The sequence below is a fragment of the Littorina saxatilis genome, linkage group LG2 (genome assembly GCF_037325665.1).
Source record: "Littorina saxatilis isolate snail1 linkage group LG2, US_GU_Lsax_2.0, whole genome shotgun sequence".
Classification (NCBI taxonomy): Eukaryota; Metazoa; Mollusca; class Gastropoda; order Littorinimorpha; family Littorinidae; genus Littorina; species Littorina saxatilis.
In genome coordinates this window covers 56,603,855-56,621,528 of record NC_090246.1, presented here as the reverse complement: position 1 = coordinate 56,621,528, position 17,674 = coordinate 56,603,855, and the positions used below count along the sequence as shown (strand labels likewise).

Sequence of the window (17,674 nt, the reverse complement as noted above, 5' to 3'; positions counted from 1 at the left end):
GGACGTCCTGAAACTGTTCAAACGTCCTTCTAGCTGTGCGAGGACGAGCCTCCTGCCTCTCGTCCTCAGACCCCGGGTCCAGGTCCTGTGTGTCAACACTAGACGACAGACGCTTAAGAGAGGCATCCGTGACGTCAAGACGCCGCGTGATGTCTGTCATGTACTGTTGGAAAGTACGAAGCATAGCTTCGGAAGTTCCATCAGAAACCGGCAAGGGTAGAGGATCAGTGTTAACCTCAGGGCGACCCTGATCCTCCTCCCTATCGTCCTCCGACTCACTCTCCTCTTCACTTCCCGACAACTCCTCAAAAGCAGGAGTGTAGGGAGCTTGAGGGGGAAGAGCCGAAAGCGATGAAGCAGGCTGTGAAGAAACGCCCACAGAAGCAAGAGGCCGCGAAGACCCCTGCCCCAAAGACGAAACGTCTCCAGCAGCCGAAGGGGGAGAAAAACAACAACCCTGCGACTGTTGGGTCAGCCCAGCCAACGAACCCCCGCCATTTATAGACTGAACAGGAACCCATCGGGTCTGATCAGAAAAGAAATGGTCCGGTCCGGTCGGGGGTGCCGATCCGGTCCGGTGGTCCGGTCCGGTGCCGGACCATCCGGAGGTCCCGTTCGGCACCGAACCATCGTACCCACAGAAGTGTTCGGGTGGTTAGGTCCCAGACCAACAGAGGTGGTCGGGTGGTCCGGCACCGGGCCATCCGGACCCGTAGGTCCGGACCCGTAGGTCCGGTACCATCCGGAGGTCCTGTTCGGCACCGAACCATCCGTACGCACAGAAGTGTTCGGGTGGCTCGGTCCGGGCGTGGACGTACCGTACCATCCGGACCCGTAGGTCCGGTTCGGTGCCAGACCATCCGGACCAACAGAGGTGGTCGGGTGGTCCGGACCGGTCCGGTAGGGTGGTCCGGTGTTCCGGTCCGGTGTTCCGGTCCGGTCCCGTACCATCCGGAGGTCCCGTTCGGCACCGAACCATCCGTACCCACAGAAGTGTTCGGGTGGTTCGGTCCGGACGTGGACACACCGTACCATCCGGACCCGTAAGTCCGGTGGTCCGGTATGGTCCGGTGCCAGACCATCCGGACCAACAGAGGTGGTCGGGTGGTCCGGTCCGGACCGGACCACCGGTCCAGTACCGGACCATCCGGACCCGTAGGTCCGGTCCGGTCCCGTACCATCCGGAGGTCCCGTTCGGCACCGAACCACCCGTACCCACAGAAGTGTTCGGGTGGCTCGGTCCGGACGTGGACATACCGTACCATCCGGACCCGTAGGTCCGGTTCGGTGCCAGACCATCCGGACCAACAGAGGTGGTCGGGTGGTCCGGACCGATCCGATAGGGTGGCCCGGTGTTCCGGTCCTGTGGTCCGGTCCCGTACCATCCGGAGGTCCCGTACGGCACCGAACCATCCGTACCCACAGAAGTGTTCAGGTGGTTCGGTCCGGACGTGGACCTACCGTACCATCCGGACCCGTAGGTCCGGTGGTCCGGTATGGTCCGGTTCGGTGACAGACCATCCGGACCAACAGAGGTGGTCGGGTGGTCCGGTTCGGACCGGACCACTGGTCCGGTACCGGACCATCCGAACCCGTAGGTTCGGTCCGGTCCCGTAGCATCCGGAGGTCCCGTTCGGTACCGAACCATCCGTACCCACAAAAGTGTTCGGGTGGCTCGGTCGGACGTAGACATACCGTACCATCCGGACCCGTAGGTCCGGCATGGTCCGGTTCGGTGCCAGACCACCCGGACCAACAGAGGTGGTCGAGTGGTCCGGACCACTGGTCCGGTACCGTACCATCCGGACCCGTAGGTCCGGTGGTCCGGTGTGTTCCGGTTCGGTGCCAGACCACCCAGACCAACAGAGGTGGTCGGGTGGTCCGGTCCCGACCGAACCACTGGTCCCGTACCGTACCATCCGGACCCGTAGGTCCGGGGGTCCGGCAAGGGCCAGAGGTACTGTCCCGCACCGGACCCTAAGGTCCGGTACGGTCCCGTACCATGGGTCCCGTCCGGACCAAACCCGGAGGTCAAGTCCAGTCGGGACCCGTGGGTCCGGTTCGATCCCGACCCGTAAGCCTGGAACGTTCCGGACCCTTGGTCCGGACCATCCGTCACCCGAACACCAGACGCTAAGGAATGGCGTGGGGTCAAGACGGTCCGGTCGGAGGTGTCGGTCTGAGCAACAGAAACAATGTTCCCGTCGCCCTGACCATTCGACAGAAGTACCACGTTCTGTCGAACACCTCCACGTCCAGTAACTAGTCGGCCGGAGCGTCTTATCAAGAGGGACAGCCACCAGTCACACGGACGTCAGAGGGAACCGTAGTAGCAGTGGTCGTAGGCACGAAGCCTGAAACCCCTGCCCCCACAGGACCGCCCTGAACGGGGTCAATTCGCATCCCAACCCCAGCGGGGAGGGAATTCAGAGACCCCGTCATCTCCTCCGATCTCCCCCCCCAGGAGGCCGAAACTACTGTCGAAACAGCAGCAGACGACCCAGCGAGGGAGTTCAGAGGAGGACCCGTGTCCCTCCTGGCTTCCACAGCGGTGGAAACCGAGGAGGGCACAGGAGAGGCACCGGAAAAGGAAGATTTTAATGCCAACTGCACCCGGTGTTCCCAGGCGGTCACCCATCCAAGTACTAACCGGGCCCGACGTTGCTTAACTTCGGTGGTCGGACGAGAACCGGTGTTTACAACGTGGTATGGCCGTTGGCTGTCAAAACCTGAGTCTCTCCAGTAGCCCCTAGATCGGATTCACCAACCCCCAAAGAGGGTTGGGAATCGACCTGCCCCCGGATTCGAGCCAGGGAGGAGAAGGAAACCTTCCCCCCAGGCTTGAAACCGGGAGGAGCTGAAGCCTGAGACTGAGGGCCGGACAACGGCGTCGAAGGGGGGGAAGCTTGTTCCACTGAAGGAGAAGGAGAAAGAAGCTTTTTCTTTCCCCTCGACCTTCCCCGAACCTTCGACGGCGCAGCCCCGCCCGAAGTCCCAGGCTCAAGCCCAGCCTGTTTGAGCAAGCTCGCATTGAGCTTGCTCAAACAGGCTTTCTCCGCCCTCCCTCGCCGCAAACGCAAAGCGTTTGGGGAGGGAGAGTCGGAGCGCCGAAAGATCCCCTTCTCCGTGCGTAAAACATGACGCTGGGCGCCCGGAGAAGGGTTGCCCCCGGCAGACTCTGGTTCCGTAGAACCAGAGCCCAAAACAGGACGAGACATCCTACCTCGCCCTGTACGTACCCTTAAAGACCGAGAATTAACAAAATTCAAAGAAAATTTAGGTCAATACTCAAGTGAATGCGGCGAAACGAGAAGCAGACGACCGGTCACCACGAAGTAGGACGGGAGGCACGCCGAGTCCGCCACACAAAAACGGAGGCACAAGTTGAAGGAAACACAACGTAGCCTCAAGCCAGAAGTGGAATAACACACAATAATCCAACAGGTGATAGTCCACACAGAAAAGAAGCCTCTTAGTCCAAAATAATCCGGGAGCGTAGCAGAAACACAGCCGGTCTGACACGCGCGAAAAAAGAAAGAGGACGCGCCACCTACATCCTGTAAGGGGGAAGCACTCGGACAGTGCTTGGGATCCACGGTGGCGCATGGTTATGGGAGATAATTGTACCCACTCAGCGTTTTGTCCAATTTTTTCGGCCTATAATAGATAATGTGCAAGAATAGTACTGTCGAGGTAAGTGTTATATTGACAACAAGTGACAGACGGATAAAATGTCTTTTTCAGTAGGTTTAGCTAGATCAGCCTTCCACTGACCATTGTTCCAGCATCTCCTTCTCTAACAATCACATCGCAAAATGTATTCAGATACAGTAGAACCCCCTTTTAAGACTCCATCTCCTTTAAGGCTTTGTTTCCTCAGATTTTCTGTTCATAACCATTGTAATTGTACCCTAACTTTCAGGCTCTCTCTTTTTCAAGAACTAATCTTTTCAGATTTCTGGAGGTCTAAAGCAAATAACCTTGAAGCATATTGAAATGATTCAGCAGCTATTCACAGATGCTCAACACAATGTGAAAGAGGACAAAATGTAGTCATATCTCAAGCATGTACACTGAACCCTGTTCTAAATATGTTCACAATACAAAGTAAAGGCTATTTTCGTATCCTACACAAGCACAACTAGGCATCAGGCATTATTGTACAATGCCTACCATCCACAATGAGCTGTTCTGCCAGTCGGTAGGCCTTGCTTTTGTGGTCAATCTGGGGGTCGTCAATCTGTGTGCACAGGTGTTGGAACAGCATCTCTGCAGTCTCCTGCACAACAAATTTCACAGAAAAAAATTGTATACAGATGATAATAATAACAGGAAAAAAATGTGACACGAAAATGGAAAAAGGTGACATTTGTCACACAACACAGGTGGACAGCAGGTGATGATCTTTTACACTTTCAGCTTAGTGGACTCAGGGTCAATCAAGTCTATCCACAAATGTGCTTTGTTTTTTTTCCCCGCATATTACTCAGCATCCATTTCCCTAGTTCATGACATTAAAAATTCATTCTATCAAAAAATTCTCGTTTTTCATATGCGCTATCTGTAATTCGGTATGGTCTTCGAAAGCACAAAGCAGTCCGGCAGTTTGCACACAACAGCGATACGGCTTACCTTGGAGGTGGAGTTCTGCAGGGAAAGGTGGGAAATCAGCCTGTGAAGCAGCTCCAGCAGCAGCAGACTGCAGCTCTTCCACTTCTCATCGGAACTGCAACCGTAAGAAAACATCATTCCATCAGTTCATTCACAAGACAGATACATTGTCCGACAACATTCTCACCACAGCGAGAACTGCAACAGTAACAAAGCATCATTCCATCAGTTGATTTATGAGACAGATATTCTTCGACAACATTGTCAGCAGTACCACAACGGTAACAAATTCTAGGACAACATTCTCACCACAAAGCATCTCCTTGTTATTCAGGAGAGTCAAAACCTAAGCCATACAGTGGCATCGGCAATGACATGTGGTCTGTGGACGGGCGCAGTGGCGTGGTGGTACGACGTCGGCCTCCTAATCGGGAGGTCGTGAGTTCGAATCCCGGTCGCTGCCACCTGGTGGGTTAACCCCTTCACTGCCCACCCCGTATGTAATACGTGGTCATTTTTGGTTTGTCGTACGCCCATAACCGTATCTCATACGTGGGATTTGTGTCACCAACATTTCAGGACATTTCTGAAAACTAAATGGGAGGTAACCACTGTCCAAGAACTTGTGGGGGTTCTAAACACAGTTCTTTCCCATAGACCGTTCAGATAAGTTACTAAAGTTGCTACCACGTTCTACCACATGTTGAAAACTGTGTTAGCATTCTCGCCATTCACAATGGCGGCTGAAAGTTGGACCTCAACTCGTAGACCTGTTTTCAAGCGATACAGTGTTCTGGAAGCTCTACAAGAAGTGATTTATGGATTACCACACAGAAGAATACTTTTATGGGCTGTAATGTGAGTACCTGATGTTTGACACCAGTTTTAGCAGTGTTTTGTGTGGTTTTACGTGCTGCAATGTGTGTCACTGTGTGGGTGTAAGTCCGGAAACTGTAATTTTTGACGAAAATGGTCATTATATCAATTTTTACTATAACAATCACAAACAAAGTCCAATGATCATGTCATCCTATAATAGCCAAGGGCATAAGCAAAACACATGCCAAAGATCTAAGAGATATCTCAATAAATGATCGAGCAGTGAACAGATTAGTGAACCTACCGAAGAAAGCGAAATTTTGCCTTGGCACACAGCATTACCAAAATGCTGTTTTACTGTGGCAGTGAAGAGGTTAAGAGTGGAGATTTTTCCGATCTCCCAGGTCAACTTATGTACAGACCTGCTAGTGTCTTAACCCCCTTCGTGTGTACACGCAAGCACAAGACCAAGTGCGCACGGAAAAGATCCTGTAATCCATGTCAGAGTTCGGTGGGTTATAGAAACACGAAAATACCCAGCATGCCTCTCCCGAAATCGGCATATGGCTGCCTGAATGGCGGGATTAAAAACGGTCATACACGTAAAAAATTCCACTCGTGCTGAAAACATGAGTGAACGTGGGAGTCTAAGCCCATGAACGAAGAAGAAGAAGACATGTGGTCTGTCATGACAAGTAAATGTTGGCAAAGAAAATAGACACAGGGACAACAGCGATGATATCCATGGGAAAGTGCCAAGCTGGGTGGGAATCAATTCTTGGATTGGACTGGTTAAAACTGAGGCTTGTTTGAGATTTGAACCAATCCACATGGCACTTTCGCATACCCCAGGTGTCCTTTCTTGGGCGGTGTCTTCTCATCGCAGGTACCACTAAATAGCAGAGCACAGAAATGCAAAATGATGCAGTAAAACATGCATGTCAGCCAACTTACACACCTGTTGTGAAAACTGATGTAGAGTTTGCAAAGCATCTCTAGCTCCAGGTTGCTGTAGTCCAGGAAATCCTGCCTGGTGAACTTGCCCTTCTTCTTGCCCTGATGCCACACATTAACAGATCCATTAGCAAACAGTCGTCTTTCTAACTTAAAGGAACAATGCTTTCTCTGTCTCTCTCATGCATGAATACATGCATACACGCCAATATAAAATCTACTGTTTAACACTTCATCCTTTATAACAGCAGTTTACAGGAACAAAACTTGTATCTTTATGGGCAGCTACATTTATCGAGGGGCTTGCAAGAACAATGCAAGAGTGTCAAATTATGAGTAAATACAGAGGAGAAGTAGTTGATGAAAGAGAAATTTGCAGACCTGGTCCTGAGAAAGGTCGATGAGAAAACTGAGGATACACTGCACAATGTCCCCACTGCCCCACAGCTTCTGTTTGTTGGGCTTGCCCGGCAGCACTTTCTGCACACACAAATACATCTTCATCACATTTCAATACAGCAGTCAAAACAGACGATGTTCCGAAATAACTCTGTCGGGTTGGTATGGGTTGTGAAAGAGTGAATACCCTTGCTTATAGTGGGACAAATAAATCCACACATGCTCCTAATCCACATATTTTTGACATACCCCTCGCTTGTGATTGGCTTGTGATTTGTTTGTCCCAGTAAAAGCAAGGGTATTCACTCTTTCACAACCCCTATCAACCCGATATGATCATTTACAGTGAAAGCCAACCAAAAATAAAATGGTACCTGTGATGTGAGGCCCCTCCGATGAGAGGACACCTATAAAAGGACACGTTTTGTTGTCCCTTTTTCTATTTAATTCCCTGAAGGACACCTGTCATGGCAAGACACCTGCAATGTAGGGACACTTAAGATTGGCCCAAAGAGTTTCCTTTCATCATAGGCACCACTGTAACCATTTCTCAAACATGGTCTTTGCCACGGTTTACTTTTCTAAAGATTTAACATAGAAAAAAGAACATAAGTCCAACCTTGTTCTCATCTTCAGGGAAGACTTGGTTTTTCACAAAGCCGAAGAACTTGATGCCCACAATTCCCAGTTTCAGGGAGCTCTCCTGTCTCGGCTCTAGAAACTTCACAAGAATGTACTGCAAAGTCAAAACAAGAAGGGCAAAGCCCATACGACTCACATGCTTGACCTCAAATAACTAAACCTAGCAATGACATCATACACTAAGAACTGCTTTAAACATTTTTCCTACCCAAGGTCAAGGTCATCCAAGGTCATGCAACACAAAGCTGTTAATTCAAGACATAGGAAGTACAATGGTGCTTATTGGCCCTTTCTACCATGAGATATGGTCACTTTTAGTGGTTCACTACCTTATTTTGGTCACATTTCATAAGGGTTAAAGTGACCTTGACCTTGATCATATGTGACCAAATGTGTCTCATGATGAAAGCATAACATGTGCCCCACATAATTTTTAAGTTTGAAACAGTTATCTTCCATAGTTCAGGGTCAAGGTCACTTCAAAATATGTATACAATCCAACTTTGAAGAGCTCCTGTGACCTTGACCTTGAAGCAAGGTAAACCAAACTGGTATCAAAAGATGGGGCTTACTTTGCCCTATATATCATATATAGGTGAGGTATTCAATCTCAAAAACTTCAGAGAAAATGGGGAAAATGTGAAAAATAGCTGTTTTTTAGACAACATTTATGGCCCCTGCGACCTTGACCTTGAAGCAAGGTCAAGATGCTATGTATGTTTTTTGGGGCCTTGTCATCATACACCATCTTGCCAAATTTGGTACTGATAGACTGAATAGTATCCAAGAAATATCCAACGTTAAAGTTTTCCGGACGGCCGGCCGGACGGCCGGACGGACGGACGGACGGACGGACGGACGGACGACTCGGGTGAGTACATAGACTCACTTTTGCTTCGCATGTGAGTCAAAAATGTATGTTCATAGTTACATGATAACTGTTCAAGCAGTAGGCTTTTCTCTGTAGAAATCACCAAATGCATGGAAACATCTGAAACGTATAGACTGCTAACATTCCAAATTCAAAACACAAGAAAGGTAAGTTATTGGATCTTTTAATTACAGACAAAACAAAACCTTCACTTGTAAGTTGACTTTTGAAGGTTTTGATTCGCCAAACTCTTTGCTCCATCAAGAAGCACAAATGAGAATAGCCGAGGGATGAATACATGATGAAATGAAATGTACACCTGTTGAGAAGCACCCTTTCGATGTTAAAACAAAATGCAGAACAGTACTGCGGACAGTAATATTATCACTCAGATATTTTGTGAAGTTCATGAAAAGCAATGCTCTACAGCAAGTCATATGTGCACAGATAGCTATAAAAATGGGTATAAAGTATAGTTTGATATCCTACCTGGCCAGTTGGATACCAGCTGACAGGAACATCGATTTCATCACTGAAACAAGTATCAGAAAATTAATAAGGAAATGATAATACATGCACCAGGCAGTCAACTGAATAATGAAATGTATTAGTCAGTAAATGACACAATGCGTAACCAAAATCAATAGACATGGGTGGTACTGAAAAATGTCATGAATCCTGAAGAACCTCCAACCTCAACCGAACCACACACACACACAAAAAGAGAGGCCATAATCGAATCCGGATTTCCGGCATATACGGGAAGAATCCCACCCATGAATCGAAAACGCTGTGCCTCCTTGGGAACAAAAATGCATTGACAGGGTTAGCTGCTATGGTGACGTTTTAATGAACCCACAGTCCTTCCCATGTTAATGGTTTTTGACAGGGTTAGCTGCTATGGTGACGTTTCAATGAACCCACAGTCCTTCCCATGTTAATGGTTTTTGACAGGGTTAGCTGCTATGGTGACGTTTCAATGAACCCACAGTCCTTCCCATGTTGATGGTTTTTGTTCACCATCTCGGATCTGTCCAGGTATTTACGGCGCTTATGTTGTGTATTGTTGCTGTAATTAAGATTATTATATTTAAGATTGTAAGGCGCTTAGAACTATTTTAGGATTTGCGCCCTATAAATACCCTTATTATTATTATTATTATTATTATTATCAATTACGTGGGATAACACCATCCCTCCACTTGGACAAATACCAAACATGAACATCTTTTCTGCTCACTCTTTGCAGGGTGGGAATTTTTGTATGAATTAATTTTGGAACTGACACTGGTGTCAATCTGCAAAATTAATTCTTTGGAAAATTTCCTTTCTGCACAGGAAACAGACATTATTTCCTTCCCTCAGAAACTTCACAATACAGTGGAACCTGTCTATAACGACCACCCAGGGAACCAAACAAAAATGGTCTTAAAAGACAAGATGGTCGTTATGGAAAGGAGAATTATAGAGAGAAATAGCCTGTCGGGGACCCTTTAGGGTGGTCGTTTTGGACAGGTAGTCATTCTCAAGAGGTGGTCGCTAGGGCAGGTTTGACTGTACCTACATGAATGCAACCAAAAACACAGAAATCACACATACAAATTCTACTGACCAGTCATCATCAAAGGTGAAGTGAGCAACAGGGTTGCCTGGCTTTCCAACAACACCTGCATTTCTGAAATAAATAAACACATCATTTTATTCATCAATAACCTGCTAAGAAAAGAAACATGGAGCAAACAAACACACAAAACAAACAAATATGAGAATCTTTGACAACCTACAATCAGAGTGCGCTTCAGACAAAAGTGCAGACAGGATTTAAAGAAGGAAAGATATGAACAGCTACGAAACTTTTCAATCTTTCGCGCTAATAACGAATATCAAATTCTGCGCAAGAAGTAAAAAACAAACAAACAAAACAAATGCTGACAAAAAAGACTAAAAACTCATTACCTGACTTGCACGCTGAACTTGTACTCAAAGTCCCCCCACGTGTCATAGACGGCAAACTTCTCCACAGCTTCATCCAGCTTGAACTCTTTTCTGCAACAACAAGGAAATCATTCCTTTTATTCCATACTTTGTCATCTCACACATCCAAAATCCTGATAGACTGCTAACGTTCCAAAATTCAGAATCAAAAAACAAGAATTGTAGGTTACTGTAACGTTTGATCATTGACAAAATGTTCCAATATTATTATTATTATTATTAATTAAATGTTCCAATATTATTATCGTATTAATTAAACATTCCAATAACCTACAATTCATTGTCTCATAGTTGGAAAATGTTGAATGCTTCCTCCCGGTGGAAATCTAGCAGCAACAAGAGTTGTGCTACCCATGTGATTGCATGTTTAGGTAAAATGAGCCACCTGCACTTCTGCCAGTGCAGAGGCCACTATTTTCTGGTGCCATGTGCGTACTCTCGACATAGGTACTGCTGTACAAACTCAGTTTGGTCCAGCTCAAGGCCGTCTACAATGCAGACCAAAATCTTCAACAACACAGGTAACTAAGTTACATTCTTTTCCATTAAAAGCTACAAACAGAAGACAACCTCAGGTCCTTTATGATAAAATCTGCCAGCAATGACAATCAGGAACTAAGACTCAAGTGAAAAATTCCAGTCCTTTCCTTTCCAAGTTGCAAGCAATGTTGAAAAGAGCTTACGTGTCAATGTTGAAGACAGAGACCAGGCCACGGCGAGGTCCACGCCCACCTGATGCCACCTGTAACAAAATAAGAAATCCCAGTGAAAATACTAATAAGTTGACACAGTGTAAGATAACAAAGTGAAGAGCAAGCTGGAGGAGTATGTGAAGAACCATGGGTCCTGCCTTCCTCTCCTCCATCGTCAGACAGCTGGTCAGCTTGTCTTTCTCTTGTGATAGACATCACGGACAGAATATATGCTATCACTTTTGAAGTCTTAACTTTTTTTTTAAAGTTGACAACACAAGTGTTCTGAAATATATCCCATTAGCAGAAAGTCAATAAATATTCTTGCAAGACACTAAGTTAATGACAAGATGTAACAAGAAGAGCAAACGCTCGATCGAGTCACTTTCGCAGTTCTGAATATTATATGAGGCATCAGATGGACAGGAAGAAATTGCTATTCACAACACAATACAGATGTAAATAATTTGATGTAAAGAATAATCCTATAAAGTTTGAATCAAATCCGATGAATAGTTTCAGAGATGTGATATTTCAATTTTTTTCCTTCAAGACATACCTGTGACCTTGAAAAAGGTCAAAGGTCACCAAAGCAGACGTCAAAGTGTAGAGGTCACTGGGAGTCACGTTCACATAAAATTTGAGCCCGGTCACTTTTATAGTTTCCGAGAAAAGCCCAACGTTAAGTTGTGTGTTGCCGAACAGAAAAGGCTAGTTATCTCCCTTGTTTTTCTGATAACGTTCGTAAAAGGCTACAGATGTAAATACTTTGATGTAAAGAATAATCCTACAAAGTTTCAATCACATCCGATGAACTTTGTCAAAGATATAAAATGTCTAATTTTTCCTTTGACGCTGACCTGTGACCTTGAAAAAGGTCAAAGGTCAACGAAACCATCGTTAAAGTGTAGAGGTCATTGGAGGTCACGACTAAACAAAATATGAGCCGGATCGCTTTGATAGTTTCCGAGAAAAGTCCAACGTTAAGGTGGTGTCTACGGACGGCCGGCCGGCCGGACGGCCGGACGGACGGACGGCCGGACGGACGGACGGCCGGCCGGACAGACTAACACTGACCGATTACATAGAGTCACTTTTTCTCAAGTGACTCAAAAATGAGAGGAAAAATATAAACTGATGTCCACATAGACACAGGCACAAAGGTAGCACAAATAGGTGGACAGACAGAGAGAGTTCTATCAGTATGTATAAAACAAGTAAATCGCCCACCTTGATTCTGATTTTGGTGATCTGAATCATCTCACTGCTTTTGAAGAACATGTTGACTTTGGTTTTTCCTTCCTCTGTCACGTATGCTGCAATAATTGCAAACATAAATACGTGAGGGAAACAAATATAACTCTTAAAATAACTGACAGTGATACTCACCACAGTAACTGTATTTAATCTGACTGCAGAAGTGCTATCACTTTGTATTTTCATATGGGCAAAATAAATGTGCCATGTAGTTTAACCCATATATCTACCACCATATTTAATCCATAACTTTATAAACGTACCATTATGCTAAGCTAAAGTTTGCTCATTTCTGAGGGGCAGGAGGTGGGAATGAATTTTTTAAGGATGAGGGGTGGCTGGGAGCCTAAGCACTAAAGCCCGTTGTAGTCAAATACATTGGCAACCAAATCAGCAAATGGGCCAGAAAACCAAAACCATATCCAAACCCAAACACAAGAATGACAGCTAACACTTTCCCCCCTTTAAGAGCATCCCCCCTCCCTTCCCGATTTAAAACTTCCCCCATTTAAGACCTTGTTTTCTCAGATTTTCTGTTCATAGGGTCTTTAAACTTAACACTTTCGCGACGGGAGGTGACTATATTAGTAATAGCGCTGCAACGCCCACGGACGGGAAGTGACTATTTTAGTATTAGACATACAAGGTACACGACTCATGATTGCTTCCCGGTTTTTGAAGCTTGCAGTAAATTGAGTTGTTTCCCTTGACACACTTGGTGTGCCCTTCCGCCATATGTAAAATTAGGCTGGTTTGTGCGGTTTTTTCGAGAAAAAAAATGAATCGAAGGCGAGCCTTGTCACGGGAGGAGATTCTCCGGATGTTGGATCTTGAGGACCCTGTAGATCATGATTCCGACGTGTTGTTTTCGCCTCAAGAAAGCGATAATAGCAGTGATATTGAGGAAGAAACAGTCCCGTTGTTGCTGCTAGTATGAGTCGGCAAAATACACGTGTTAGGGTGGTACTGCATGAATCTTCGAATGTGTAGTTGCAAGGGGGGCGTGGCAGAACTGATAACAATGGATGGCTGGAGCCTAATCCTTTTGGAAATGTTCATAGGTGTACAGTTGGGACTTTGTTGTGAAAATGTGACTTATATTCAATATGGATTACCTAGACATCATTTGGTGAGTGTCACAGTTTTGTTTCATTTGAGTCAGGATGCTGTGAGTGAATGCGGGATTTGCTTGTTTTTTTCTTTGTACTGTCTCCTTATTTCTGTGTAGAATTTTAACAATATTTCAGCTAATTCATAGGTTTTACACCTTGTTTGGTTATAACATTATTTATAATACTTTCTGTTAAAAAATAACTTTTAAAAAAGCAGTGGAAAAGAAAACACACAAAAAAAATGTTAAAAAACACAAATTATCCCCCTTTCACCCCCCCCCCCCCCCCCCTTTGCTAAAACAAATCGCGTGACAAACTTATAAATAGCACGACTGAACTGGGCATCCATTTTTTAATTAGTACACAAAATTTGGTGGTGATTGGACTTAATTCAAGCTTGCTAGACAGATTTCTTTACAGTTACTGTTTTTTGGGAAGTTTCTTAGTGGCAAGCTTGGGCAGGCAGGACGTTAACGCCGTGGCAATGCTAGTCACAATAGTGTTAACTGCTATTAAAGACTCACTCTCTCCTAAGAACAAAATGTTCCACATTTTTGAAGTCACAAAGTATAGGTACCACTGTGCTTACTGTTGTTCTGCCCACTCCCACTGCCATAGAAGAGAACGTTGGACGGAACAGAAGAATCGTCGTGTTTCCCCCCGTCACACCCCACCAGTGTCATCTGCAGAGGGGTCCCTGGAACACAGTGCAACAGATTAACCATCAACAAGCACTCCATAAACATCTTTTTATCAAAGCAATAACAATACAGTGGTAACTTCCATGTCAGACCCCTCCTATGAGAGGACACCTCCCAAAAGAGGACATCTCCCATGAGAGGACACCTCCCAAAAGAGGACATCTCCCATGAGAAGACATCTCACATGAGAACAGTTTCTGTTAACGCCGTGTCTTCAACTTGACCAAACTATACCTGTCATGGGAGGACACCTTTATCTGGTCACCAGAGTGTCGTCTCATGGCAGGTATCACTACAGACTCAATCATTGCCATTTATTCAACAAAAACAAAAACATGCAGCATTGTCAAAAACTATTTACCCATATTACTATTATAATTAGCAATGTACCTAGCAGGATTATATTGTTGATTCCTTATTTTTACCTGCTAATGTTTTCAATTTCAACTTTTTGTCAACATGGAATTTATACAATGTTCAATGTCATTCATGATACAGTATAATATATTTCTATTTGTTTAGGTCTTAAGGGGAGGTGGGCCAGTGCACTACCTTTTTTTTAATTTTCAATGTTTTATTATGTCTGAATGTTATTTTATGAAAGAAATGAACAAATGATGACAAAGAATAGTCACTTTTTGTATTTTCGGTTGCTGGTTTTTGTTTTACGCGACAAAAACAGTCAAAATACAGACAAAAGTGGAGTACAGGAGATACACGGATTTTCATCAGATGTGATTGTCACACTTCTAATTATTGTTTTATTTTATCCTTCTGGGTATGCTCTAGGGGATTACGAAGCAGATCTTGTTTATTATATTTATATTTGGAGTTAGGAACACTTCTTTGTTACAACTGTCAAACTTTAGGGTAACGCTTGCGAAATTATTTTTTGAAATAATCTGGATATGACTATAATAAAATTTCAGCAAAATCCCTTCGTAATCCCCCAGAATGTTATATTCTGCACAAACTACAAAAGAAAATATTGCTCTAGCTAAATTACAGCCAGAGAAATCGCGTAACCCAAGACGTAACCGTAGGCAAAATGGCTGAACTGAGAAAAACGACATTGAAGATTGAACACCACAGAAACACTATTGAAACAGACACACAAGGACAAAACTGTGTTATGAATGAACAGCTTAGTTTATTTGAATTGCAAACTACTTAGCCTTTAGCACGCCAGCAGAGAATTTATGCGTCCATCCCTTCTTTCCCTCTGTCAACCAGCATGGGGATACTGCCCCAGCGCTAAACGTGTATCAATGACCCGATTCTCGTTTGTATTTGCATGCGAGAATAACGGTATTTTTAACGGTAACTTACTTGAGCCAGAACGAGACTTATTTCCTTCCGTTATCTCGTCGATTTGTTGGTTTCCTCGAAGTTTTCTGCTTTTGTTTTTACATCGATACAGTACTTTGGTGCTTCGACAAGCAAGATGGAGGATGATGAGTTTGAAACTTTCGTTTGAGTTGTTTTTTGACAACAAATCGTACGTGGAATCTGAACGATTTACTGAGGAAGCTCTTCGCAATGAACTGTGTATCGCGGTGAAGAAAATGACACAGTTCGTCAAGACAGTGACGGAATTTACGAAAGCGCAGATTGATACGAACAGTTGCTGATCCAGTTTCGTTCGGGAAATGGCAGGCCCAGCAAACATTACCGATAATCTGACTGATGTTGGATACTTTCTCCTGTTTTTGTTTTTTTGCGTAGCAAATGCTCAACTTGCTTGTCGAGGAAATACTGCACAGAAACTGACTCAAATTCAGCGCAAAGCAAGCCAGTGCCGAGACGTAAAAAGTGTGCTGCATGGCGTGTTCGGAAATGGCGACCTGTGGATCTGCGTGGAGATCAAAGCTTTCCTCTGTATCGGAAACACCGACAGAATCCAAACTTTGGCCGAGTACCAGCGGAACTACTTGTTGTTGCTAACCGAACTAATAAAGACATTGTCCTCTTTCTTATTTCGAGCCATTGTTATCGTATCAAAGGTTGTTTCTCAAGGAAAAATTCGCTTTCGGTTGTCACCGATCGTTTGATGTGTAACCAGGATGTTGTAAAACCGAGTGAACTTCGGGTGTTCCCGTCATGGCCGAGAGTCTCTTCGGTAGTTTCCGTATGCAAAATTCGTAAGCTGAGCATGCGCACTCACAAAGTAAACTGGTTCCCGATTTCGGTTTATGACACGAACCAATGGATGTCGAGTACCTTCCAAATAAGGACATTTCCGTTCGATTACGATTGCTGCCTTTGCAACGGACAAGTGGCTGAGTGAATGGAACATTCATCAAAACACTGATGTCATGTTATAGGTCAAGAGCTGCTGCGCAGTTTCGTATGTCGTGAATGCACTGTTTTGCTGAGGACAAAGCCGTAACTAGCCTTTGAAATGAGACATTTTTTGGCGGGGGAATATCGACTACAGAAGACAATCAATGCCACACATGTTCACATTTTGTCTTTATTGACAGATAAATAGGACACTTTTGACAAAAACACCGACACACATGGATGATAGGTATGTTATGGAAACATAATCTGCTAAAATACCCAAAACAGTGTTTTGAACGATTTGGTCAATTTTGCACTGGCCCACCTGCCCTTAAAAGGGGGCTGGCTTTACTGTATCACAGTTCTCTACAGTCTTCTTCTTCAGCGTTCGACGATGGCTGTGTCTAGATTCTTTGGCCCGTGATGTTGACGAAGTGGGCTGTTCTCTACAGTCAAACTATGCATCTAGACAGGCTCAAAAAGCAAGGACGTTCAATACATACCCATTTTTTCCCAGCAGCAGTTTTTTGTTTCTACCATCCTCTGCAGTACTGGCATGCAGGGCAGCAACAGCTCTGGGTTTTCTGAAGATAATCAAGTAAAACATATGAATATGATAATATTAACAGTGACAGGAAAAACTTTCTGATCTGCATTCTCTGCTGCAGTTTTACATGCTGAAGAAGCAAAAAATACACACACAAAACCTTACACTTTTAAGCCAACCCTAAAAAACTTGATTTAGATGCAGAAGTTTACTACTTTCAAAAGACAAACTTTATCCCAACCATTATTTTTTTCACCGACAGGTAAGACGAAGAATCACAAGGAAGCATTCAGAAATATGCGTTCATAGGTCAGAAATAAAATTTAACTGTCAGATTAATTCTCTGCAGTAACAGCACTGAATTTTGTTTACAAGTTCATAATGCAAAATAATAAACATAAATAACTCTTCGATTAGATCTACAATAAGCTCACATCAAGTTCAAAATACGGAAGAAGATTGAGTTACCATAGAAGTGCATGTTGGTGCATCAAGTTCAAAATGCAAAATAACAGACAAGACTTGAGTTACCGTAGAAATGTTTGATGGTGCGAACGAGAGCTGCGACATGGCCTCGCGCCAGGTTGAGGGAAAGGAGCAAATGGAGTCCCTGGCCCACAAGCTCGCTGTCACCGCTGTAACATACAATTATTTTGTTTTCTACACTACCTGGAACACACACTCCCTGCCTTTAACACTCAAATGCAAACAACTTGCCTTTAACACCAAAACATATAAATGTTGTCGTGGAATTTTGGCAATACAGTAAAACCTGCGAGCAAAGGACGCTC

General features: G+C 44.7%; 1 protein-coding gene and 1 non-coding gene across 3 annotated transcripts in view; both read right to left on the bottom strand.

The window, feature by feature from the left end:
• LOC138959313 (zinc finger ZZ-type and EF-hand domain-containing protein 1-like) overlaps positions 1-17,674 on the bottom strand; it is a 115,672-nt gene that overhangs the window by 84,086 nt on the left and 13,912 nt on the right. Inside the window, exons 14-26 of one of the 2 annotated variants that reach the window (XM_070330738.1) lie at positions 17,415-17,518; positions 16,840-16,920; positions 13,930-14,049; positions 12,214-12,299; positions 10,975-11,033; positions 10,253-10,342; positions 9,909-9,971; positions 8,786-8,828; positions 7,403-7,519; positions 6,766-6,864; positions 6,389-6,486; positions 4,633-4,726; positions 4,174-4,279 (exon numbers count right to left, since the gene is read on the bottom strand). In XM_070330738.1, coding sequence (XP_070186839.1) covers positions 4,174-4,279; positions 4,633-4,726; positions 6,389-6,486; positions 6,766-6,864; positions 7,403-7,519; positions 8,786-8,828; positions 9,909-9,971; positions 10,253-10,342; positions 10,975-11,033; positions 12,214-12,299; positions 13,930-14,049; positions 16,840-16,920; positions 17,415-17,518 — 1,160 coding nt within the window. The remainder of the gene's footprint in view (positions 1-4,173; positions 4,280-4,632; positions 4,727-6,388; positions 6,487-6,765; positions 6,865-7,402; positions 7,520-8,785; positions 8,829-9,908; positions 9,972-10,252; positions 10,343-10,974; positions 11,034-12,213; positions 12,300-13,929; positions 14,050-16,839; positions 16,921-17,414; positions 17,519-17,674) is intronic. The other variant, XM_070330739.1, reaches the window with a different exon arrangement.
• Positions 2,602-2,720, bottom strand: LOC138960582 (5S ribosomal RNA). Its single transcript, XR_011454056.1, has one exon. It is a non-coding gene; the product is annotated as a 5S ribosomal RNA (ribosomal RNA).